The 27430-nt window shown below is 41.8% G+C and overlaps 1 protein-coding gene across 2 annotated transcripts in view; it reads right to left on the bottom strand.

The window, feature by feature from the left end:
- Frmd6 (FERM domain containing 6) overlaps positions 1 to 27430 on the bottom strand; it is a 71086-nt gene that overhangs the window by 21978 nt on the left and 21678 nt on the right. Inside the window, exons 2-5 of one of the 2 annotated variants that reach the window (XM_051195957.1) lie at positions 15257 to 15525; positions 7702 to 7792; positions 2917 to 3020; positions 1894 to 1970 (exon numbers count right to left, since the gene is read on the bottom strand). In XM_051195957.1, the coding sequence (XP_051051914.1) occupies positions 1894 to 1970; positions 2917 to 3020; positions 7702 to 7792; positions 15257 to 15355 (371 nt within the window). In that variant the 5' untranslated portion in view covers positions 15356 to 15525. The remainder of the gene's footprint in view (positions 1 to 1893; positions 1971 to 2916; positions 3021 to 7701; positions 7793 to 15256; positions 15526 to 27430) is intronic. The other variant, XM_051195958.1, reaches the window with a different exon arrangement.

The raw sequence follows: 27430 nt of genomic DNA, 5'->3' as shown, positions 1-27430 counted from the left end.
CTCTGAAATCCACCCCAGCCAGAGATAAATTCAGCCTCCACAGAGCAGATGAGTAGTGCTGGCAGCTGCGGTGGTGGTGGGTGTGAGTCACAGGACATCTCATCAGCGCTAAAGAAATCTTCGTAGGCAAATAGGATAGTTTTACAGCCAAGGAAGACCATCATGCACTTTAGGCGAGGTCACTGGCCTCACTACTTTAGACTGTTTACCTGAGGTCACAGCTCATCAGTAGATAATAGAAACATCATGGTCTATTTTAACCAAGACCATGGCTAAGAATGAAGAGCTTAAAAATAAGCAGCTATGTAATTCTTTTCCCATGGACAGGGCATGTTTTAGTGTTGCCTTTTATAATACTACAAGCTGTTGTGGGGTGGTAAGAAACCAGCCTGCCTCCATCTTAGGCGTAAAAACCATCTTATAAGCAAGGACAAAGTAGGTTTCTTCCTGTTTATGACTAAACCTCTATTTCTCAGAGATTGGGTTGGCTATGCCCCACCTGTAACCTGCACTACAAATGGTACAATATAATGCTTGATCCAGGAATGGCAGTCCTGTTTTTCTTTCAAAAAGTTGTTTATAACCATCTTGCAACCCTCCCTTTGCTTCAAAAGGTTATACGACTACCTATTACTACCTTGTTGTGTTGTTATGAATACCTTATTGTGTGCACCTTGCAACCCTGTTTTTTTTTTTTTTTTTTTTTTTTTAGGAGCTTGCTTTAATTCGGCCATGATGATTTGGGTTGGTGGTCTTTTTCCTCCCATCTTTGGGGTTAACAGAAATCAAGGGTTAACATTCATTAGTCCTATAAGTGGCCAAGTAATAAATTTTCCTCCCTTACAGGGCATCCCATCCTGCCAGGTAAAGTAGGTGAGCACTTCATACAAGCTGAAGCTAACTAACGAAGTTTTTAGTCTTTAGGAATAGTCTCTCTGAATTAGTACTTCTTATTCTTACTTCACATATGGTAACAACAGAAAATAGCAAGTGCTAATTTTTCACATAACATTGGCCCAGCATATTTTTTCCTTTCACATGAAATTTCTCAAAGTCTAAATGTAAAGGGAAAAAAGTTCATATTTCGTGTAGTTTCTGTCAGCCAAGAATGTGATCTTTTCATATTCTCTAGTACTGAATCCCACACGAAAGAAAGATTCAAAACCAGTTAATTCTGATTCATTAACATCATGGTGCTGAGCACACATCCATCTCCAAGAAGAAGACACTGTTCCCTGGCCCTCAGCGCATACCCTTGGTTTCCATAGGAAGCTCAAACTCCTAGTTTTGAAACTACTGACTAAGAGTATCAAGTGAAAACCAAGCTGATGTAAAAACCAGTGGCTTAAGAGTTTGTGGCCCTGTCCTGCCTGGAAAAGGATATAACTGCCAGTTGATGGTGGCACATGCCTTTAATTCCAGCACTTTGGGAGCAGAGGCAGGATGATCTCTGAGTTCAAGGTCAGCCTGGTCTACACAAAGAGTACCAGGACAGCCAGGGCTACACTGTCTTGAAACTCTGTCTTGAAAGAATAAAACAAACCAAACAAAAAGAATATAATCATATTTAAGGAATCTCTTTTTATAACAGTGAAAGTTCCTTCTTGGGGACTGTGGATAAAAATGTTAGCCAGTGACATTAACCTTTTCGCCTTTAGTCCATGATTTATTCAGCCAAGACATACTTATTCGGTAACAAATGTGCCTCTGTTTTAGGCACTAAGAATGTGCAGAAACAAGAAAGCAAGCAAGCAAACAAACTGTTGCTGTTGTAGAGTTTACATTCTACAGGCAGAGGAAAGCAATGAACACCTTGATATATTCGGTGTGTGTCAGAAAAAAGTACTATTGAGGAAACCAAGAATTAGGCTCATGGGTTCTTTGTCTTCATACCTGATCAGTTTTCCATTCTCCACATAGTACTGCACTCGGAAATGGATGATCATGGGAGGCCCAAACTGGTCGATACCCTAAGATGGAGACACGTGCAGTGAGCTGTGTTTAGTTATCCCCAGCATAGGTTTCTAAGGCAAACACACTACCATCACTTGCAAAGCACATTTCCAAACAGAGAGGCTTTATCTACTTCTAACGTGGAGCTTGTAGTAGGCACAGTTGTCCCATGTGGACACCAGGTCCACATCCAAACACAAAGTTACAAAGCAAAGCAGGGCGCCCTCCCTCTCTGGATTCTCATTTGCTGTGATACCAATGGGAACATAAGGGAAGATAAAAATAAACGCCATGGAAATTTCTAGCTGAGATCAGGCTCCTGGCCCAGCTCTGTCCCCTGTGGTGACCATTTGCTCTCTATTACAAATGCTCTCTTGTTCCCTCCGAATTCCACACACCACATTCGAATACGCTGCTTGTTTACTTAAATGTTGGAGTGCTTTACTCTGTGGTTGGCTTTGAAGTCGCCTTCCAGTGTAGCCCAAGAATCCTGCATGCACTGCTAAGGGGGAATCTGGGATTAGCTGTGATTTCATTCCTGACTCACCAGGGTAATGGGAGAACTACACAACCCCCTGTGCCCACTCCCCCACTAAATGGAACTGATGTTTACTACATAAAGATGCTGGCACAATAAAACAACAAAGGCTCGACTGCAAGAACTGTGAAAAAGCAAATTTAAAACTATTAAAAACTCCTACAAGTTTTGACAACACTGTCACAGGAGAAAAGCAAACACTTTCCCATGCTCTGCATTTCAGAGCATTACACCAATATTACCGAGACATTATTACTTATCGGTTTACGCTGTCAGCTATTCACACCTGAGCCACAAGACATCTCAGCACTTATAATTCATTTCCTTTTCTCATTCTCCACCGGAGAAGTTATTGCTCATGATTTTTCTCCTAATGTGACAGCTAAAATTAAAGAAAAGAATTTTGTGCATAAATGTAATCTCACCCAAGTGACTTCGTATTGTCGTACCTTGCTGGCCTCTTTTTTCCATTCTTTTGGACAATACTTATAAAGCTTTTGTGACAACTCCATATATACGTGTTCATTATCTGCATATTAAAAAAAAAGACAAAATGCTAAAGAGAAAAGATCTGTTTCAAAGAAAAATATTCAAAGCAAAAATTAAAAAACACAGCCTTATGATCTGTGAATGTAGTATGAGTCAGGAAAACTCAAGACATGTACTAGATAGATATTAATAAGGATATGAATTCTTGCTTCTGCAACACAGATCTCAGGATTATAAAGTGCACAATGCTTAGAACTGTAGCTTCTACCTCCCATATGTGCTTAGCTTCCAGGGCCTTTAGACACTACCGAGCACCCACTCCTGTGGTCATGCACCTTAGAAAACACACTTTGGTTTAGTGTACAGGAGACTCTTCTCCTATCTCATCATTCAGTCCTCTGTGTGACACTGAACATTGGTGGTAGCTCATGTCAAAGAGTGGACATGACACCTGCTTTTTGAAGAGCTGACTTTAAAAAACATCCATGCTCTGTGTTCCCACCCTAGAGCACAGCTTGCCAGAATGACAAACTGTTGCTGGCTCTGCCTTGGGCATCTATCCTATCAGAAAAGCCCTGTGGAAAAAACAAGAATTAACACCAAACAATCCCTCAAGGGGGTGCCTTGTTCTTAAAGTGAACAGCAAATAGGTACACTGGAAATTACTAGAAATGAATAGAACATAAAAAATAAACACACAAACAAACAAAAAACATGATGGCCCAAATACAAACTGTTCCATTTTTCCTCAAGATATTTAAAAAAGCAGAAAAACACAAAGATTTATTTCATAAAGGAGAGCCCCTAGCATTCCAATCTTCTAGAAGTCTTAGTTACGACCCTCCCTCCCCCAGCCCCATCACTGAAGGCAACCTCTCCTGGATATTCCATAACAATGTCCACAACGAAGGGGAACGTGCACCGCACTCCTTCCAGGAAGATGCGAGCCCTTCGATCAACACTGTCTGGATTTGACTGGAGGATGCCATTGGGAAAGTAATGCTACTCTGGCTATAAATGGGTTCTTCAGTCCTCTTAACACGAAAGAAGGGATAAGACATCCCAAAGGGGACAGGGAGGCGCCACTTAACCCTGTCAGCAGGTCAGCGAAGGCTGTCGCCCTGCCTCTCACTTCTACTGACTGAACATGACCGAGCTGTGCGTGGTTGGAGCTTCTGTCAGAAGCAGCAAAATGATGACACATGTGAGACACATGCACTCGGAGTAGCACATGCCTACTTTCATGTTACTTCCTACTGAAAATAATTTCTTTCATTGGATACATTCAGATCCCCTCTCCTTCCACACCCTCCACATCTCTCCTCGCATTTAATTCCATGCCCTCTCTCCCTCTTTAGAAAACAAGCATGCAAATAAAACACACCAACATATTAAAAAGAAAAAAAAACACACAAGAAACATAGGCACAGATAAAACTGATAAAAACACAAAATCAGAAACTATATACAAGCAAAAGACTAGTTAAGATAAAAAACAAAATGTCCAAACAAAGCAGTATGAGACAAATTGTCTTCAAAATTACCACTGGTTCGTTTTGTGTTAGCCATCTACTGTTGGACATGGGGCCTGCCCTTAAGTGTGCTTTGTATCCCCAGTGAAACGACGCAGGAGAAAACTAATTTTTCCTTTGTGAATGGCTGCCAATTAAGAGACTGCTTCTTGGTTAGGGATGGGAACTATTTTCCCCTCTCTGGCTGGGACTCCATATGGGTTAGACCTGTGTAGGCCCTGTGCATGCTGCCATAGTCTCTGAGTTCATGAGCACATGCTTATTTTACAATTACCTTTATGTATCCTCACGCAATAGACCAGAGATGTCTGCCTTAAGAACTCTGGGTATCTGAACATGTGGAAACTGGTCGGCCCAGTGAGAGCAGGCGATCTGTGCCCCCTTCCCATACCTTGTCCTAGAATCTGTAACATCCTTTGTAACACACTCCTAAATACCTGAGCAAATTGTAACACACTCCTAAATACCTGAGCAAATAAGCCAGGTTTCTCACTGTCGAAGAAAGAAGTTGCAAATAATTGAAAGAAGGGGATCTCATGGAACTAGATCATAATTAAAAGTGTTAATATGAGCTCATAAATATCAAGGAACATATTTGGAGAACCTTTTGCCAAAAGCTAACATCACCATAAAGGCATAAATAACTATTTTGCATCTCATGATACTGTATCTGAAAAGGGTTCATTATTATCTATCTGATAACCCCACCCAAATCACACATAACCTGAATTAATGAGGAAACACAAACCAAATCCAAATTAAAAGCTATTTCACAAACTTGATTTAAAAAAAAAAAAAGCAAAGATCCCAAGGAGGGGCAACAGAGTGGCTGAAGAGCCCTGAGCCATCTTGACTATGATGGGCATTTCCAGGCTCTTGGCAGAACTAAAGACTACTTAGCATTACAGTGCTGACTCCTTGACAAAGAAGCCCCCCTCCCCCCATGGTTATGTCAGAGATGTTGCTTGTCTCTAAGAAATTTCCCTCACGTTTGGAGAGACAGGAACCAGGCAGGTAGATCAGATGTTCTCTGGCATTAACACTTGAGGAAATCTTTATTATCTTCTTACATGGCCGGAAGTTCAAAATCATTTTAAAACAAAAGTTGCAGAATTTGGATGACATTAAGATTCCTGGTGTTTTAGATGGTTTTTGAGAAGAGTGTCAGAATGGCTGGATTTTAAAATGCCCATCTTTGAAGCACGTGAGGATTAGTCTTTCCAACCATTCAATTGACAAGAGAAATTTGAGTTGAGAATCTAAAACGGTGTGAGTGGCTTCAGGACAGTAATGCCATCCTGCACACACGGATGATGGACACATGCCATACATCTGTTGGTATCTGTGGGATACCAACACCAGAGGAGAGCCCTGGGTGATAAGGTATCTGCACAGGCACACTGATTGCCACACGGGTTCCACCCGCGTTGGAGCTGACAGTGGGGAAGCTGTGCCTGCATGTGCATGGCTTTCTGGAACTCTCCATACTTCCTGCTCAACAGTGCTGGGACTCCAAAAGCACACCAACAAAACAAAACCTGTGAGACAAACTCTCAAGCACCCATCTGTCCTGCAGAGCTGGTGTGGACAGCAGTTTCTATCTGACAGGAAACAACCTGAGAAGTCTGGTGGTGTGTCTGAGTGTTCACTGCTAGTCAGCAGCAGAACCAGAACGGGAACTAGGCCACCCAACTGCTGTTCCAAAACTCTTTCACAGAGCACCTCAAAGCTCTGCTTGCAAACTGAAGGGAGCTATGAACTGGTTTTCTTGGACTGACCTGTTGAACCACAGGGATCAACAGTCTGGCTGCAGGTGCAAAGGAAGAATTAGCTTTTGAGATCACAGCAAGAGCCACTTGGAGTCTGTAAGGCATCTTACTGCTTCTAGATCAGTGGTTCTTAACTAACCTGTGGGTAGCAACCCCTTTCACAGGGGTCACCTAAGACCATCAGAAAACACAGATGTTTACAATTCATAACAGTAGCAAAATTACAGTTATGAAGTAGCAACCAAATACTTTTATGGTTGGGGGTCACTGCACCATGAGGAACTATATCAAAGGGTCACAACACAGGAGGGTTGGGAACAACTGGTTAGACCCTTCCTTGAAAGATGATGGAGGTCTGTACAGATGCAGTTTTCATTGCACTGACCACTACAGAAACAAAGCAGGGAGAAAATGGCTGATCTGCAGGGCCCTCTGTATTCTCTATGCCATGTTCTTAGACAATTGAACATAGTTCCCATTTTGGAGGAAAGGGAGCTTTATCTGTTGGCCATAAGACATTTTCTAACTTGGCAGATGTAAACATTCACAGCACAAACCAGACTTTCAAACTATCATAATCCTTTAGGTTTAAACCCATTCAAGTAAAAGATCAGCCACATAAACATAGGAAGCATACTGAAATACAAGTAAATCTCCTTGAAAAAGAGGAGTAGAGATGTTAAAAGACTCTGGGATTCAGAAAACAAATGCAGAGAAATTTCCAGATACAAATTGAAGCAAGATAGCTTTTATCAAATGGATGCAGGTGGTTCTAAGAGTTCAGTGTTAAGTAAGGGACATGAGATGGCAACACATCTGACATCCTTCCTTGCAAATTTCTCATATAATGAACAAAATGACTGCATTCCAAAGTCACACAGCCTGACTAGTACAAAAGAGAAGTGCAAGAAGAAAAACAGAAAATAAAATTCAATTAATAACATCACTGTAATACTGCTAAACCACAAGAGAATCTAAACAGAAGAAAGGCAGCTTTACTATGTGCAAAGTTGTTGTAATGTTGTAAGCCATTATCACTTATAGTATTATAGATCATAATGATAAATGACAAAACATCACTTTCCTCCCAGCTACAGCTGGTTTCTGTGTACATGAAAACATAACAAAACAAAAATCAAACTTGATTCATTAAAACAAAACAAAAAGGGAAGTGATTCATAAATATCTAAATTCCTAAAAAGTTATCAATTTAAGTTCAAACTGCAGTAAATATAATAAAAATCCTAAATCATATAAAATACATCATGTCTATATTGGAAAATAAATACTAGACTATGAATGAAGATTAGTTGATGGGCACTTGACAATCAGTTTACACAGCACGATGGCTTCAGGCTTTAAAGTGTCATTTGCTCGGGTGTTCCTTGGTTGAACATACCAGAGAACAGACTGAAACTTACTTTGTATAACACTGAGACCAAACAGGTGACAATCCTTTAGCCTGAGCAGGTCACACACCTGGACCAGCAACTGGTGACACAGAATTTTAACCTGTAGGAGGGGAAAAAAAAATAAATCTTGAGATAATTAAATTCAGTCTACATAGTGATCCATAATTGCCAACTTTACAACTTTGTAGATATGCACCTTCTCAGGACATGCTCCCATCAGTAAACCACCACTGGCTTATCACTTCAACCTGTGCCTTTGTTTCATTGATTATCTCACTATCAATATTTATAACATGCTATTAGAGTACCAATGCAATCTTACAAATGATTCATAAATCATAGGACACACCGATCAGGTTCTCAGATCCTGCATGAAAAATGGGCCCTTTTCAGAAGGTCCCTTAGAAGAAAAGGTATTTATATGGAAAGTATGTTTTTCTTACCTTATTGGATATGTTTTTAGATAGTGTTCAATGTTTTGGCATATGTATACCCTATAGAATGGATTAACCAATGCATTGCCTCACATACACACTATTTTTCTGTGTGTGGTAAGAACACTTAAGATCTACTCTAAAGCAGCAGTAAGTTCAGGCATCCAGTAACCGTAACGTGACTAGTTATAGTTGCTGTTCTACATAGGTTTCCTGAATTTATTCTTCCTGCAGCTGAAAGTTTGAATCCTTTGGCCAGTGTCTTCCTGCCCTGCTTACTTCAAGCCCCGGGTAACTAACTACCCGGCACTCTGCTCCTATGGGGTAGCCTTTTTTGGATCCCACACAAATGAGACCATGTAGTCTGTTCCCAGCTTATAACCTTTAGTATAATGCTCTCCAGATTTACCTATAGTGTTGCAAAATGTCAAGCTTTCCCTGTGGTGTGGCTTATTACCCCAGCATGTGTGGACACATCACACTTTGTCTCTTCAGCATCAGTGGGCACCGCTCACTGCTATGAACAAGGCTGTGAGAGCACAGGTGCTCGTCCGCCACAGTGACTTCATTTCCTCTGGATACCCAGGAGTGGACCTGAGATCACACACTCATGCTATAGTTAACGTTTTGAGGAGTTGCATGCTGTTTGCCATATGGGCCACACTGCTGTACATCCTGGTCACAGATGACAAGGGTTCCTTGGGACTCTGGTCAACTTTTCTGTTTAGTGACAGCCATGTTAACAGCTGTAAGGCAGCACGTGCTGTTGTTTCAATTTCTGTTTTCTTGATGCTTACTGTGGCTGAGCACCGTGCTGTGGATTTCCATCAGCTATTTGTGTATGTTCTCACGTGAAATGTTCTCTTAGGGCATCTTAGTTCAAGGTAAGTTTTCTTCTTAAAGGTCTAAGCCAAATACTCATCTACTGCACAATGACAGACTACTCAGGTTTTATTCATTTTAATCGGTCATTCACTGCTATTTCTTATTCTTCCCTTTCGGAGTCTCAGTATAATTCAGTCATACTAACATTCTGGAGATGAGCTCCTATTGAGAAGACATCACTTGCTCTGTGTGTGTGTGTGTGTGTGTGTGTGTGTGTGTGTGTGTGTGTGTGTGCATGCATTTGTATTTTGTATTTGTGAAGTGTGCATATATGAGAGTGGACAACCTTGGCGTTAGTCCTTACCTCTCCACCTCCCTGTAGAAACACTGTGCCACCATGTTGGGCTCTTAATGGGTTCTGGGGACTTGAACTCAGGTCCTCAAGTTTGCACACAAGCACTTTTACCCTTTGAGCCAAATCCCCAGCTCCCAGATACAGTTTTGATGCTTTCTCGATTATGACCAAAATGTCAGGTGGGAGTAAAGTAAGTCTTGAGAGCCTGCCTCACCCGCCCATCACTTCAGCTCATGGAAGCAGAGAACAAAACCGCCCCAGTATGTAAGCGAGTAGTGATAAAGGCACACCTTTAAAACTTACATGTATGAAAAGTTACATACAGGTTAAAACATGCAACACAACCTTTGTCATTTTTGTCTGCACGCAGTCAATGATGGCACCAATTGTAATTTTAGTGATTATAATATACTTAACTGCGAGTTAAATTTTATCATGTTTTTATGCAGTACTAACTAAAATTAAGAAAATGAAAACATGCAAAGTCCCATTGGAAAGGGCAGAAGACACTGAAGGCCAGAGAGACCTGTTTAGTTCTTCCCAGCAGCAGGAATTGAAGAACGCTGTGGTGGCTATTAGTTACTTCTTGATGCTGTGACAAAATACTTGACAAGAAGCAATTAAGAAGGAAGGGCTCATTCTGGCTTATAGTATAAGGAGATACATTCCACCGTTGTGGGAAAGGGGTGGATGGAGGTGGGGGAAGGGTGGCGTGCAGGAGCTTGAGGCAGGGTCACCTGGCATCCACAGTCTGCTGAGAAATGAATGCTACTGCTCACTTTGACAGTTTTACTCAGTCTGGGATCCCAGTCCATGAAATGGTCACCCACATTTAGGATGTGTCTTCCTGCGTCAATTAACCTAATCTAGATAATCCCTCATAGGCATGTTTCAAAGTTTCTTGAGTGACTCTAGATCCCGTCACAGTGACGAAGATGAACTGTAACAGGCAGTGTCAGTTTATGTTCAGGATCTGATTCCCAGTGAGGTTCGAGAACCTCTACTAGAGACCTCTCCCTCAGTTACCTTGGAGGACAGTCTAGTTCATATGTGCCTTCCAGCAATACTGTAAACGTTTATGTTATGTGTATGGGTGTCTGAATGTATGTCTGTGTGTCACTTGCCCTCAGAGGCCAGAAAAGAGCACCGGATGGATCCTCGGGCCTGATGAGCTCTCTCCTGTGGGATCTGAAGAGCAGCCAGTGCATCTAGCTGCTGAGCCACCTCTCCAGTCCTGTCATCCAGCAACTCCATAACAATGAATTGATACAAACTTGTCTCGACACTGGGAAGACCCACTGGGCGCTGGGAAATCACTACCTCCAGGCCCCTCTCTGTGCTACTTTGATCCAACAGCTTGGGGTACTAGATATGTGTCCTAGAGAAGTTCTATTTATTTCCAACACTCACTGTAAACACTGGGTTTGTATTTCATGCCATAACTATACTGTTACCAATAAGCTTAAACAGACTGATGGCCAAGAGGAGAAAGGATCACATTCTCAGACCACTCTTACATTGAGCTACGTTCCATAAACTTGAGACTTAAACCATCACATTGTTCTGGGGCACTTTTAACCCTTAGCTTGACTGTGTTTAATCTGTAGTTGGCTTGGTAGAATATGGAGAAGCCAGGATGAAATGCAAGGGGCTGGATTCCAAATTCCAAACTAGACGTTTATACAATAAAATATGTGGTGACTCTTGACTAAACAAGGCCGTGCCTCTCTTCCAGGCATCCCAGCTAATTATTACTGTTCCGCTACTTAAATCAAGTATCTGGAGCCTTCTGCTAAAGCTCTTTAACAATCATCAAGTAAGTATAGTGTTCTTGTTTAAAAACTATAATTAAATAAGGATGTGGCCTGAAAGTCTTACCTGCTGTGAAAACAATCTCCAGCGTTGGGTATTTGCAGAGTAGAGTCTTTAAAGCCACATGGCTGATTGTGAAATTTCTTATTCCTCTCATCTTCAGGGGTAATGGGAACTTTAGAAAACACTACGTTCTCAACAGCGTGGGCTTTATCTAAAAATACCCACTGTGTGGAACTTTGAAGTGGAAGGGGGTTTGATCCTTGCTGTGCCAATGGTTTGTTACTGTGCAAGGATGTTTGAAATACTCCCTGGAAAGAAAGAACTGTTCGCTTTGTCACGGGAGGGAGGTGCAAGCTCTTGGCTCTGTGATTTCTGACACTCTAAAACCTTTTTGCTTTTTATAGCCACCATAATTTTATGTTTTAGGTTTCCATAATTTATATATGTTTGATGATTAAGATCAATTAAAAATAGCTCCTACTAATACAATTCATGGTGATTCAAAAAGACTAAAACATAAAATTGATTCCACATGCAGAAAGCCAATATGAAATCAACTATACCTGCATGGGGTAAGGAAGGAACTCCCTAAAAAAAGAACAAGAACAGTATATGTGAGCCACATTCCCCACTGCCCGGGGAGGGGGAAGGCCACCAATAAACATTTTCTGTTACAATTAATTCACTACCCCCAACTCTGCCAACATCAACATTACCCTTCTCAGTTGTGGGGAAAGAGGGTTCTGGGCAGCTCTGGATTGTTTTTCTATCAGTGGGCAAGCCTCTAGGCGACTTAACCCCATCCTTCCTGAGTCCCAGGCTTGCTGGAGAGGAACCTGGGCGTGGCAGAAGACCTGTGTTCTCCAGAGTGAGAAATTTTTTGGGCTTGCATGGTGCCCAGACTGTCCATTGTGCTTGCAGTGGTAATGAAACCAACAAACAGCAGAAGGAACTAGACAACAGAAACACCACTCCATAAAGACCAACTAATCGAGCCACTCTGAGGACAGACATCACAGAGGGCTTCGCGCATGGAGTGTTTTTAAATCTTTGCCATGTTTCTGCATGAGGCGTTGAACAGCCCCTCTTCACATATATGAGGGAAACAAACCAAGCAATGAACAGCAGGCTTAGGAAGCATGCCCAAGGCTGCAAAGAAAGTCAGTCACAGAGTAGACAGTGCAGACCAGGTCCCCAATGTCAACAGCCTCAGCCACAGGCCCAAAGACCAGTAAGTGAGCCGGGGCTCTCGAGAATGGGGCTGGGCCACAGGCTCTCCTGTCTGCCTCAGGATTTCATTCATCCCTCTGTAGTCCCTGCTGAGGAATTTTGCTAAATCAAAATTCCTGTGTCCTGCCCTAGACCTACATCAGTGTCTCCATGGGTGAAGCTCAAAGAGCTGAGCATTCATTCACCAAGCCCCTCCCCCCAATAATTCCAGTAGACAGCAAAGTTTTAAAGCCACTGACCTACATAGCAGCATATATGTGGGAAAGCTAACCCACAGCACCATATTAAGGCACTTCTTTTGCTTAATTATATAAGACTTCAATTAGGAGAAAGAAAAAATATGAAGGTTGACAGTAGGAAGAACATTTTAAAAATGCTAGGAATGACACCATAAAACATGCCATGAACCCGCCTGGAGTCTTTCCGGCTGTTCTCCAAAATGACTTCCCTCAGTTGAGACTCCAGCACCAAGGAATTGCTTTAGAAACTGTAGCTACCTCTTAGTCCGCATGATGACAGATCTGTTATGACTTTCCTCATCCTGTACATGCCATACACTGTCAACATGTATACACACTTCACTGAGAAAAATGACAGAAAAAGGGCAGAAGGAGTTTCCTCGATGCTTATGCTATGTGTCCTGAACTGCATGAGCTTAAAAAATTTGAAGGACACATTTTATATATGTGAATGAATGAGATGTCACACAGATCCACAGATATAGTAGAATTCTACTTTCATTTCAATTTATGTTGCTGAACTTTCATTGTATTTTAAAATTCAAGTGCTGTCACTCTGCGCGACCAAAACCAATTTCAAGCTCCTAATCAGGAACATAACCCATCACTAGACACTGCCCGGGAAGACAGTAAAACCCACTTGGGAGGCAGGTGTGATGCTCCCAAAATGCATACGAGAAGAAACCAGGTGACATAAGTAAATCAAGAAATTGTTGGCTGCTCGAATAAAACCAAGATGTCTATGGTTACAAGCAGAACCTTGCTGCAATCTAATGAGGTTATTTAAATGTCTTATCTGTTCTGCACAACTATTCCATTAGACAGAAATTATTTAAAATTATTTAAAATATACTAACATACAAGTAGAAAACCAATCCAAAGGGTAACAAATGAAACAAGTTTTCCTTAGTTCCATTAGAATGCAGTTCAGTTAAAGAAACAATACGCAACTTGACCAGTCTAGGTGTTGTGGCCCATGCCTTTGGTCTTAGCACTTGGAAGGCAGAGGTAGGCAGATTTCTGTGAGATCCAGGTCAACCTGGCCTACTTTGTGAAGCCCTGTCTCAAAAAGAAAAAAAAAAAAAAAAAAAAAAAAAAAAAAGAAAAAAAGGAAGAAAAGATTGAAAAAGGATTGATAGGACCAAACTGATTACCTGGCAGTTTCCACCAAGGGTACTCACTGAGGTGTTCCATGATTTATATATCTACTCTGATAATGTGTGTCTGTGTTTGTAGGTCTATCCCCCATCCAAATGCTCATAGCAGTTTTATTATCATTTGTATGGATTTCAAATGACACACTATCCATCAACAACAGTGAATGCATAACTAAATGGGGCATGACCACACTGGTGAAATATTATCTTCTAATGAAAACAAAACAATTACTGCTGTGTCAATTTCATGGGCCAAATGTTGAATGAAAAGCATCTGAGACAAGAAGAATGATCACAGTCTGGATGGCAGGAGCTAAAGACAATGAATTACTGACAAGGAAGTATCACAAAGGGTCATTCTGAGGAGATGGAAATTAGTATCTTCAGCTGGTCAATGGCTACACAAGCATGCATATACAACAGTATATGCACTGGGCTGCACATTTATAAAGAGTTCTATGCTTTACAATGTATAAATTATAATTTAACTATTAAAAATTAAAAGGAAAAAACTAGCCAGGTAGTGGTGGCGCACGCCTTTAATCCCAGCACTCAGGAGGCAGAGGTGAATCTCTGAGTTTGAGACCAGCCTGGTCTACAAAAACTAGTTCCAGGACAGCCTCCAAAGCCACAGAGAAACCCTGTCTCAACACCCCCCCCCCAAAAAAAAAACTTAAAAAGAAAAAAACTAAAAACAGTATCCCAGCCCTTAATGTCCTGGTTAACTAAGTATCTGATTCTGACTTAAGAGCCAGAGGCAACATCTCAGCTTACCACAGCCCTTCAGCTCGCCATGGACATTGCCTACGCTGACTAACCAAACAGTCAAGATATATGTGAGAGACTTAGCAATGGCTACCATTTTATGTACATGGGTGACAACTCTGAGCATTTAAAATACAAATGGACAGACAATAACCAAGGCTCAAAAAAAATGTTCAGATCTGGGTTTCCTTCCTTCATCTATAGTCTTTGGTTCCCGTCTTGTTACACTGAGTTTTAGTTAAGAAAGAGGCTTCCGTATGTAGAAATATCAGAATGAACCCTTTCCAATAAGAGCAGAGGAATTCAAAGAAGAAACCAGGTCTGCTGATGGGATCTGAGGGGTACTGTTGCCCAGCAGTATCAGAAGTCCCTAGACCTGAGTGGAAGTGTGGAGAGCATTCCAAATGATCCCAAACATAAGGGCTGAACACATACAGACAGTTAAGGAGACAGAGAAACCCAATAAATTAATTCAATTGAAAAATCGTTCAGTGAAGTTTAAAAACAGAAACTTTTGTTTTTTAGTGTAGTACCCACATTCCTAATTTTACCCCAAGTTAAGACCCTACTGAAGGTAGCTGTGCTGAAGCCACAATGCTGTTTACAACTGTTCGGAAGCCTAAGTGTACGGCTGCCACATTATCTCTGGCTCATTCTCTAATGATTCCACCCTACACCACCTCACACGGGCATAGCCTGGCAGGGACCAGCACACTGAAACAGTCCTCTAGTGGACCCACTCACATTTATGATGATGTTCAGGGACTCATCATTGGGAAGGAAAATGCACACGCTGCGACGGTCCTGCATGACTCTGTTGTTATGGAAGGTCAGTTTGTTCATTGTGTTGTGGGCTCTCCAGTGGGCAGGCTGGGCACACCAAGCGCTTAGCAATTGCTCAGGCTCCCAGCACTCCAAAGCCAACTTCTCCTCATCCTCATATGGCCAACAGGAGAAGCATCGTGGCACCCCACTATGTAGGTTTCATAGCTGTACAAAGTTCACGGGGAGACCTGTGGAGAAAGGGGACAGTCTGGTCAGAGCAGTGGCAGGCCAGTGGCACACAACTATACAACAGGCACAGGGAAGGTGCATTTCAAGTGAAGCTCGCTGTCCTCAGGACACGAGAAGGCAGACATATCCTGCCCCTTTAACAACTGTCTTCACACTCCATTCTTAGACAGGAGTTAATAGACAAAGCAAGAGCCTGGACATTCACAGATGGCCAGGGACCACAGGCTCAAGGTGATGGATCCTGACTGAGGAGTTACCAGTCCCTCAAGGGAGATGACAGGATTGTGGAGTGAACTATAAGAACAGCACCAACAGAAGCCTCTTCCAGGACTACGGCACACAGATGACTCACTGGCTTCTATCACATTCCTGATTAATAGCTGGTGACCTTCATCTCACCAGCTGGCTCTATGAAAGGAGCCCTGACTGCTGGACCACCAGGGGAGCTGTAAGAACTACTGTAAAGGATTTCTCCATGGCATTCCCCATGGTTATTAAACCCTTCTTAGTTTTTATGTCCTTTCTCCCGGTTCTCAAACTAGTTGATGGAAATTTAATGCAATAGTTCATTGATCAAAGAATATAAGGCAATAGGAATGCTGTATTACCAAACCATGTATGCATGCAAAGAACTATTGGGGTCTTAGAAACGTCTCTCTTGCATTTTGTCGGTTTACTAAACATTAAGTTGTCCCCGCCCCCCAAAGTTTTGAAGTGTGTGACTTCGCTTGGAAGTAATGAAACTTTCATCTCTGGTCTTTAGCAAGCCCACCCTTCGTTTGTGCGCTCTGCTCTGCCTCCTGGCACTGGTGCGATTTTCCTGTTCTCAAGTGCTTCCTATGTTGCTGCTAGCAGGACGACATTCAACCGCAGTGTGCTAGGACTTGCTGTCTCTCGTGTCATTGGTATTTACATTATTCCTGTATAGCTGTATTTGTGGGATGCAAGAAACCAGGTCCAGGAATATGACACTGATTTCCAAGGCAGAATCCTGACCTAGCTATCTGCTCCTTAAAGCTCATCTGTTCTCAGCATGAGAGACTACATTCACAGATGGTAACAGGGGGAAATATGATCTAATGATTTTCTAAAAACACAAATACAATGCAGTCTTCAAGAGAATGATTCAAAACTAAAGTTGGTGGTGAATCTTGTATGTGGTATCTCAGACATTCTGTCTTCTTAAAGTTAAAGGGTGATTGCTTCCCCTTGGTTTCTGGCACACCTCTAGAGGCCAGGGCCTCTTCAGAGTGGATGCTCAGTCCCTGAGTTCCAAGAACCACACCCCAAATGCAGTCACTCATCTAGAAGGTGCTCTCTTCTTAAAGTCAATGTGGCTACATGTGAATCACACCTGGGGTTGGAGATATATGCAGAGTCCAAGGGACAGTGGCATTTCTACTCGTGACAACATCCTGCTGTGTGGAGACCACCATCTCATTAGCATAGTGCTGGAATCTATCCTACTCCTGGAGCATGCTGGGGCAACATCCTAAGAACTGACCCACATCAGAGAATGACCCCTCATTGCTACTGCTGAAAATGTTTGCCCATTTTCAAAGCTGGGTACATGCTGGGCACCTCAGCACTAAAGCATGAGAATTTCAAGTTCAAGGCCATCCTGGGCTACTGTACATTCCCATCCAGTTCTATATTCACACAGTAAGATCCTGTCTCACAGAGCTAAACATGAGCCAGGTGTGGTGGTGCACACTTGCAATCCTGGCCTGCAGAAGCAGGAGATAGATGGCTGCACATTGAGGTCAATCTACCTAGGGCTACACAGGGAGGTTGTCTCAGAAACACTGATCTAATAAAATTCCACCCCTAGAATGGGTGGAATTTGCAGACTGAGAGCCCCACCCTGACACTTACACCCTCTCCAAAAAGCTCAAAGTGTTAAAGGCTCTGAGAAATTGTGAAGGGAAATTCCTTAACTCTGACATTTTACATACTCACTGAGCACAGGACACTTCTTTCCCCAAAGATTGCTATCAAGGCCCTGGAGAACAACATTCTTAGGCATATCATACCAATTGAGAAAGGCAGTTCTAGAGTGACTCTTTATTACATTGCTCAATTCCATAGCAAATGTTTCCCCTATCAGACTATTTCAACATTTAGGCCTCTCTTTATTACATAAATTATAAGCTATAATTAAATATATCCTACTTAAATCAAACCCTTAAGTGATATGAATCCCACTCTTAATTCCTCACATTTAAATCTGCACTCCATATTGAGATAGTCCTGTATGTGGTGATATCTTGCTTGTACAAATAATGCCTGTCTGAAGGTCAGAGAATGGAGATTGCCACTAGTTAACCATAGAGGTCTGGAGGTTTGTATAGACAGACAGGAAGTGAGATAGATATCACCACACCTATGCACTTCCATTTTTAAACTGAATCAATTAAAGCAGGGTATTTCTATTGATCTACTTTTTAGAATTTATAAGTTAAGCTGTGGGGTGTGATCTTCTGAGGTTCAGGATGGCTCCAACTTCATTTAAATACATTAATAGTTTTGTTTGGGTACAGTTTTTGGTTTACAGTTCAGACACAGTACAAAAGTCTGGACAAAGATTACTGCAGTTGCCAGGCTTTGGTGGTGCATGCCTTTAATCTCAGCACTTGGGAGGCAGAAGCAGGCAGATCTCTGTGAGTTCAAGTCCAGCCTGGTCTACAGAGCTAGTTTCAGGACAGACTGCAAAGCTACAGAGAAACCCTGTCTCGAAAAACCAAAAAGATTACTGTGGCAGATTTAATGACAGCCAGTTAAAACAAGTGCACTGCTCCACTTAACACAAGGGTGACAAATCCAAACCCCCTGAACAGCAAACGGATTAAGCCTTCATTATACCAAGACAGTATCAAAGCAGATTTAAAAGTTCCACTAAAAAGGCAAACACAAACCAAACCAAAACCTATCTCAAACATAGACTAGCATAAAATTTAATCTTAAACTGGACTGTCCTGTGAAACAGTCAATAGAATTAATACCAATTTGGACTGTAGGAATCAGGTAGAAATCACTGGCTATTTGTTCTGTGGTCTCTGCTGAATCCCAACTCAGTTCGAGGATGACATTTCTACCCCAGAGTAATGCCCTTTTTGTCCCAGTTTATGGACAAACAAGATAGTGACACAAGATTGTGTTGACAGTGATTCAGATCCCCCAAACCTTTTCCAAAAAAATACACATTCCAGTATCCCCACCCTTAAATTTTTACCCACATAGTATAGTTTCAGCTTGGATGGAGGCAAAGAAGATTTTCTTTCTGGATCTGTGCAGCCTGGTCTATAGAGCTAGTTTCAGGACAGGCTCCAAAGCAATACAGAGAAACCCCGTCTTGAAAAACCAAAAACCAAACAACAACAACAACAACAACAAAACATTATAGAGCAGTGGTTCTCAATCCACGGGCTGTGATCCATTTGGGGATTAAATGATCCTTTCACAGGGTCACATATCAGATATTTACATTATAACTCATAACAGTAGCAAAATTATAGTTATGAAGTAGTAACAAAATAATTTTACAGTTGGGGTCACCACAACATGAGGAACTGCATTAAAGGGTCACAGTCTTAGGGGTGTAAGTATTCTGTCCTAAAATGCTATCACGTGCCTTTCATAAAACCAGTTCCACACTGTTTTGCTCATTTATTTCATTAATGCAAAATATGTGCGTGAAGCACCTACTATGCAACAGGCGAGCATACACTGTATGTAGGCCAGAGTGGGTGAGGGTGCTGATGATGCTGTGGCCATGACATGGGTTACCACATCAGGCTGCCGGACCCCCTTGCTGATGGGCTCTAATTTGAGCCAACACCTGAATAAAGAGCAGGACAGCATGTCCTTCTACCCACCCATCTGTCTGGGAAGAATTTCCAGACAGAGATGTGTAAGTACCAGGGCTTGCTCACTCACTGCTTGCCACAGGTGAAATAACAGCACTGACATGGCTACCATTGGCTACACGCTTGCTGCATGCTGGGCGCTGCTGCTAAGCACTTGTGGATCAGGGAAGAAAACAGCGACCACTTTGTCAGGCTCCCTCCCCAGTGAGGAACAGGTTGTTTTCTCCTGGAACCTGTGGGTGGGCTGTGTGAACAAGCCAGCTCAGAGGCTTTGCATCACAGAAAGCCAACTTCTGCAGATAACTGTTTCTTTTTCTTTTCTTTTGGGAGGGGAGTTTCAAGACACGGTTGGGGAGCACTGACTGCTCTTTCAGAGGACCTGGGCCCGGTTTCAATTCCCAGCACCCACATGGCAGCTCACAAGTGTCTGTTACTCCAATTCCAAGGGATCCATGCTCTCACACAGACAAACATACCATTTCTTGTATCAAAACACCAGTTCTATATGCACACTGAGCTCAGCCACTTCAAATTCTGCCTTTTCTGGTCTTCAGTCTCTTCAGATCTGAGAACATGGCTACCAAATATCCCAAGGCCAGACTCATGGAACAGCACTCATCAACTGCGGGCTGTGTGCGTACAACAAACACCCTTGACCAGGGAGGCCCCCAAAGACACCTCAGCCGTGGCACCTCTCATGGCTTGAAGGTGCAATGGATCCGTACACTTGGGCTCCTGGTGGCACTGTTTGGGGACATTATGGAACTCTTGAGATGTAAGGCATCCCTGGCAGGGTGGAGTACCTGGGAAAGGGCCTGTGGAGGCTAAACCCAACCCTGGTGGTTTCAGCATTCCCCGCTACACCACAACATGAGACACTTTGTGTTTTTAATCACATAGTATAGCTTACAGTATAGGCAATATTTCTGGACTTGGAGCTGTCACTCAGCTGTACCTTCCCTTGAGCTCCTGTCACCACAGAGCCTTGCTACCAACTTCATCCCTGCAGGATGGCCTGTGTCTCCTGTATCAGTGAATGAGAATAAATCTTCCCTCCTTCCTGGCTCTCCTGTCAGGCACTTTGTGGCAATGAATAAATAAACTAACCCAGTACTGCTGTTATTTGGGGGGGGGGATGATCTCTGTAGTTCATATGAGGGGTTCACCCTGAATCACATGTGTAGTTAGCTACATCTTGCCTCTCCCATTAACTGCCAGAAGCCTCTCTCTCTAATAGCTGTGAAAATCCAAAATATTAATGGGCACTGCCAAAATTTACCCTGGGGCAAAATTATCCATGGTCAAGAACCAATGTTCAATAAGTTTCCATATAAAATTATTATGAGCTACTTTTTAATTTTAAACAACCCGAATATTTTTTAAAGTAATAAGCTCTTTCTAAATACATGAAAGATTTATTTTTAACTCTGTGTGTGTGTGTGTGTGTGTGTAAGCACACAGGACTGCAGGGCCCTCTAAGGCCAGAAGAGGAAGCTGGATCCCCCGCAGCTGGAGTTACAGGCCGTTGTGAGCCACCTGACATGGGTGTTGGGAATTAAACACAGGTCTCCTTGAAAGAGCTCTTAACCCCCCCCCCCGGGCCATTTCTTTAGATCCAAATGTGTATTTTTTATTTTTATTGTATCTTATTTTGTTTTTTTCAAGACAGGGTTTCTCTGTATAGCTTTGGCTGTCCTAGAACTCGTTCTGTAGACCAGGCTGACCTACAGAGATCTGCATGCCTCTGCGTCCCAAGTGCTGGGATTAAAGGTGTGTGCCATCACCACCTGACTCAAATGTGTACTTTTTTAAATTAAATTAAATTTAAATTAAAAACCAGGAAAAAAAAATCTGGCCTGAACTCTTAAAAGTCAGAATGAGTATGGCCTGCAGTTGTGGAATCAATTTGATTGTTTGATCGTTTTAGTTTTCGAGACAGGGTTTTCTGAAGCTGGAACTCGCTCAGTAGACTAGGCTGACCTTGAACCCAAAGAGATTCGATTTAAAATTCAGCTTTGTGGCTGTGCATTATCAGGCTGCTCATCAGATATTTCCACTACTGTGCACATACTCCGAGGAGCTCTCTACTTTGAAGACCAGAAAAATATGAGAAATGACCTGGCAATGTGACATTTGACTTGTGATATACCTGGATATTCTATCTTACAAAGGATTTTAAGGGTCATTTGCTACTAAGAGATACTTGAAAACGATAAAATTTACTATCGTTATTTAGCTAGAGGAATAAGTAGGGAAGTTTCTGTTTATGGCCAGTTTTCGTGTGCATGAGTGCTTTACCTGCATGTGTATATGTGTACCCCATGCATGCCTGGTGCTCAAGGAGGCCAGGACAGGTAACTGGGCCCCCTAGAATTGGACTTACAGAAGGTTGTGAATTGCCACGTAGGTGTTATGAACTGAAAGAGCAGTAAGTGTTCTTAACTGCCGAACCATCTCTCTAGCCCTATGGCTAGTTTTTGTAGTGACTAGTGCACCTAAGGAGAGAATGCCTGGAGACTATTAACTACCTGCAGCCAAATGCTCTGGGAAGATCATCCGTTTCCTGTTTGCTCACTTTCCAAACTTGCTCTAGGAGAAAAATGAAGCCCTGGGTTAAGGGGGACATCTCCACAGAGCTGGTCCCCCAGGACAGATGTGACCTCATCCATCAGTCAAATCTACATCTTAATCTGTCCACAAAATACCAGCTGTGTGACCAGGTGTCCAATTCCTAGTTCAAGACCAATTCTTCATTTGTAAAATCCATAATATCGGCCTCCTAAAATATTGGACAGATTAAGTGGCAGAATGAATATAAAACATTCATTGTCAAGGCTTTCCAGATAGGCAAGGATGTTCACTTGCAGCTACGAATTTCCAGGTAGGGAAAAGAAATAGCTACGACTGAACCATGCAGTAATTCATCCCACAGAGGGCTCTTCATTTCACATTTTCACAGCCAGCTAAATTACAGGAAGTTTATCCTGGCTGTACATGGCACAATGACATTGTATTAGGCCATTGCCCCTTTTGAAATTTTTTTCCAGAAAAAGAGCAAGGGTGAGTGGGTATGTCTGTTCAAATGTGTGCTGGCCGACCAAAGGATGCACAGAGGTAGGCTGGTTCTTGACTTGAGAAGAACATTTGAAGGACCAAACAAGTGCGATACAATAAATGACACAACCTCCTCCACTATGGTTGGCTTGGCCAATTGCTACAACCTATATGGCTCTATCTATAACTGTCATGAAGATGTTTACATCTTTGGATTTAATAATTTATGCATCTGGAGCAATAATCTGACCACAGCATACTGCACTTCTGAACAAATGCATCCAGTAAGTGTTACCCACTGAAGTGAGGATGGAAGAAACAGGAAGTCCACCCACAGCAAGGTGCTTGTACACTGTAGTACACTGGAAACACTGTCAGTAAGATCCATTTGCTATACATCCTTTCTAATCACAGACACCCACACCATTCACAGCCACTCCATACCTTTAGAGGAACTACTGAAGTAACACAGGGACCCACGACAACAGAGAAGCCAATGCCAGCCAGCACCTGTGTACTCTAGTACTTGGTAAAATTAGTAGCTGTGTATTGTGTATGTGAAATTCTTGAGACCAGAGTGTTTCAGATTCTATAGAGGTTTTCCAGCTTGGGATACCTGCACAAATTTACCAGTGAATGTTCCTACTGTGAAACTCTGAAACCTAAAATGTCTGGACTATTATGCTGACAGCTGTTCATAAGGCTTGCGATCCCACAGTATTGTGGTTTATGATTTCATGTTAGAGATGACGTATTGGAGCCTGTGTGTGCACTTGTCATCCTCAATCCACTGCTACATTCTGGCCATCAGAGCTCATAATCTCCATACGGAGTCAACGTTAACAAAGTAGAAACAACAGAAAGCAATGCCTTGATATTCTAGTTAAATGCGAGGTGATGCTACAAAATGAGATGGCACACTCGTCAGGATGATGTCTGCCAACCATTGCCTGCTCTAGCTACCCTGATGTTTTTACACTCATTGTTGCTATTCCGACTTTGGCTCCCAAGTTCTGCCTTCTACCATCATTATTTTCTGTAACATTCACACTCACTTGAGTGAGAAGGTTAAGCAAAGGGCAAGATAGATGTGGTACTTGGGGAATGACATGACCTTTCTTACCCTAAAGACTAACAGCACAAGCCTTCAAAGCGTGACTTGGGTACCTGTTCTCTAGTGAGGGGGAAACAAGCATCATGCTATTTACTAATCAATGATTGGAAGGGCTCTGTTTCTGGAGTCCACGAAAGGAATTGGGGTGGCCTCCCACACTTTCTAAAACCCTGACGGAAATGTCTTATTTACCCTGGTCATACCTCAGAGAAAATTAAGTATCACTCAGTTAATTAGCACTCCTACCGTCTGAACACTTATTTGGAGAACACAATTTCACATGCCATAGTAATAAAATGAAAACAAAGGACCTAATTTGTTTTGATAGATAATCTTTCCAAACACCAAGACTGGGGGGGGGGGGGAAATAACAAAGTGACCTTTAACATTTGAAATATCCGACTGCCATATATAAACATTGAAAAATAATCCTCCTCCATGTTTATCTGCTGTTCTCGACTGCATTCTCGAGTTCTCAGACTTGCACTGTTCCTTAACCACACCCTATATGCTACTGTGTTAATAACCATACCTCTGATCACAGACAACACATACATACTCATACTCTTCAATGGTTCAGCACTTCTCTGGGACACACGATCATCAAGGCATTGTGATCCTTTGTTACTCATGCTTTGGGTTGTTGCAATTCATTTCACAGATTTTTCTCTTGCTTTTGACCATGCTTTTCCCTCTGCCCAGGATATCCCCCCTTGCATCCTGTCCCGTCTGTCAACTTCTTCAAGAAAGCAAACATCATCCTTCCCATCCTTCCTGGTCCTAAGAAAGTGCAGGTGCTGGTCTAGAAAGCCTGTGTCCTCATCCCAGGGTGGTCAGCAGTGGATGATTCTGATCTGGTCAGAGGATACAATCCTTTTCCAGGACAGGTCTTTATTAGCCTGGAGTAGCTCTACATCTATATGGGAAGCCAGTGAGACTTACTGAATATTTTAGACTTACTTGCCAAAAAAGCAAAGAAATTCCTTAGTAATCAAATTAAGATGAATACCATGTTCCTTAAACATCCTTGGGAGCCAGTCATATTGGCTCATGACTATAACCCTAACACTCAGTAGGCTGAGGCAGGAGGATTGCCGAGTGTTTCAGTCCATCCTGAGCTAAGAATTACAGGGCAGCAGAGCCACAGAGTGAGGCCCTGTCTCAAACACCAACCAATAAGCAAGCAAGCAAGCAAGCAAGCAAGCAAGCAAGCAAGCAAGCAAGCAAGCAAGCAAGCAAATGACTTTTTTCCCTTAGTGGTATTAAGTACTGACCACAGCTTTTTGAATAGATGAAATGGGCACATCTTTTCTTTTCTTGTAAATGTAATGAGCAAACAATGAGAATATTATTCCTCAACACTATCAACAGAATAATTTTTTAAAAAAGTCTCCATAACCTCTGGTAATGGCAACTTATATTAAACATAATGAAAAGGCATGGTTGGCTTCCCCAATTTGCCAAAAAATACCAACTGAAACCTGAACTGTGGAGCCAAGTACTTGATTCTCTTTGTTCACTATTTACTAACTAACCAGCTACTTACCAGCTGTATGACTTTGGGCGAGCCCTATCACCTTTCAGCATAGTCCGTGTGCTGCAGGGTAGTATAAGGCATATGGCAAGTTCGATACAAATCTTAACTATTGTTAAGTAACATGACTCACAGTAAATAATTTAGAGAGATTTATAAAGAGAATGCCTTATGTGGGTTTGGTAGAGGAGCACACGTGTCATCTAGGACCTAGTTTCTTCCTGATGCCCTGAAATCAGTTCTATCTGAAATGGTACCTTTTAGAGGGGCTGCATCAACTAGAACGTGGTAGGTAGCAAATAAGAATACTCAACTAATGTCATGGCTCACAATGCCCCATCAAAAGGCAGGAACAAGTCTGCCTCTTCCACTTTTAAAACCAAAATTGAGTACGGCAGGGAAGCTGAGACGGTGAGGCTAGATAAGCAGCAGGGAGGTCAAAGGCAATGCTGAAATTCATGCATTTTAAACCACAGAAACATCGTTTCCACAGCCATCTGCATTCAAAAGCCGTATCAGGGTTAGCAATGAGGCACAAAAATTCCTTTCAACCAACATGAACTTCTAGCCCGTCACTGCCAACAGAAAGTGCTGCTCTCAGGGGAAACACTAGACCGAGGCTCGTCTGCTTCTAATTTCTACAATGAAATCTGTGATTCCTTCATTCATGCTTGCACTCAAGCCCATCTACCACAGGAATTATGGTTTTGTAGATGATGATTTTGTTGTGAAATTCTCATTATTTGATATACATACATGAGAAATATATATATGGAATTTTAACATTAACTTTTTGGATGTTTCTCCTGAAATACTTTTCTCCAAAGAGAATATAATTATAACACCTTTAAGAAAGATTGAGTGAAATATGTGAGAAGTTGTTAACTTTCTTGGGATACTGCAAATTTTCCATATCATTAAGTAGCTCCTCATAACAATTAGCATACAAGTTGGAAACAGAGACACCCACTGCCAAGAGTAACATGTTCAGCATTAAAACCACTCACAGGGAAAATGGATGAACTACAGCTACAAATGAACAAATAAAAATTTCAAAAATGATGAACAAAAAAGATTAAGAGAAAGACACATGATTCTATTTCTAGGATTAGCAATTTCAAAAATAGGCAAAAATAAAGAATGACTCATTTAGGAAGACAGGAAGCACATGGCAAGACTACCAAGGGAAGCAAAGGAATGATTCATCTCAAAATTGTATGAAAAATTACATATAAACACTTTATTCTATGTGTGACTTTCCAATTTTAAAAAGTAAAACCAATCCATGGATATTTCTGATAAAATAACCTCATACTAGCAACTGAGTTTTAAAGAAATATACAAGGGCAAGAAATATATGTGATTCTGCTACGACTCCCCAGCACACTTCACAAGGAGACCCACTCTATTACATTCTAAGTCCATATAAAATATTTCACCTACTCCATAACTGCTATCATGGCTTTGAAACTGAAAAACAGCCTCAAGGGCACTTAGTGCTAATGAACATTTAGTAGACAATTTAGTGACATGTGTGTTCATGCCTTGAGTTTCTAAGATAATAAATGAAAACACTGTAATAAAGTATAATCAATGACATCTTTACTGCTGCCTCTTAGAGACTACTTGAACCTGGGAACTTGACAGGTGAAAAGAAAACATTGGCACTTGACCAAATGACCCTGTCGGTGTGGGCTGCCTTGTAAGATGTCCCTTCCCTAGTTTAAAACAGTAATGGCTATGAGATAATTTAAATCTCTTTGGAAGGCACAATAGTTACATATTTAGCAGAAAGTTAAGAAACATTTGGAAGTATTTAACTTCAGATATACTCCAGTGCTAATAAAGTGTTTTTTTTTTTTTTTTTTTTACCCCAACAGCCACAGAATTATACAGGAAAACTTAGGAAGCTGGAGAAAGACTTTAAGATGTTAAAAGTTTGATATCACATATCTATATATTTGAATGAGACAGACAGACACTGAGGTTATACTGTTACACAGACACACCCAAACAAGGCAGTTTCAAAAGGTATCATCATGTACATGCACACTTATACACATGGCTGTACACATGTAGTCTGGGGACAGACACCCTTTTCAGTAAAAGATCAAAAGCACACTCTACAGGCTTCAAAGGAAAATCTTCTAACAAAGCTTTATATTGCTATGAAATCTTGTTTTACACCCCCTTGGGGATTTTGCTATGAATATATGAACTGGAGACAAAAATGTCATATACAGATGGAACTGTGATTTATGGCTCAAAAAGCACTTAAGAAAAACGATAAAAGTGTTTGCTCTTTGCATGACCTATTTTTTTACAGCTTCACAAAA

The sequence above is a fragment of the Phodopus roborovskii genome, unplaced genomic scaffold (assembly GCF_943737965.1).
Source record: "Phodopus roborovskii unplaced genomic scaffold, PHOROB, whole genome shotgun sequence".
Lineage (NCBI taxonomy): Eukaryota > Metazoa > Chordata > Mammalia > Rodentia > Cricetidae > Phodopus > Phodopus roborovskii.
The sequence above is the reverse complement of the archived record's forward strand: the minus strand, read 5'-3'. Positions and strand labels throughout refer to the sequence as shown.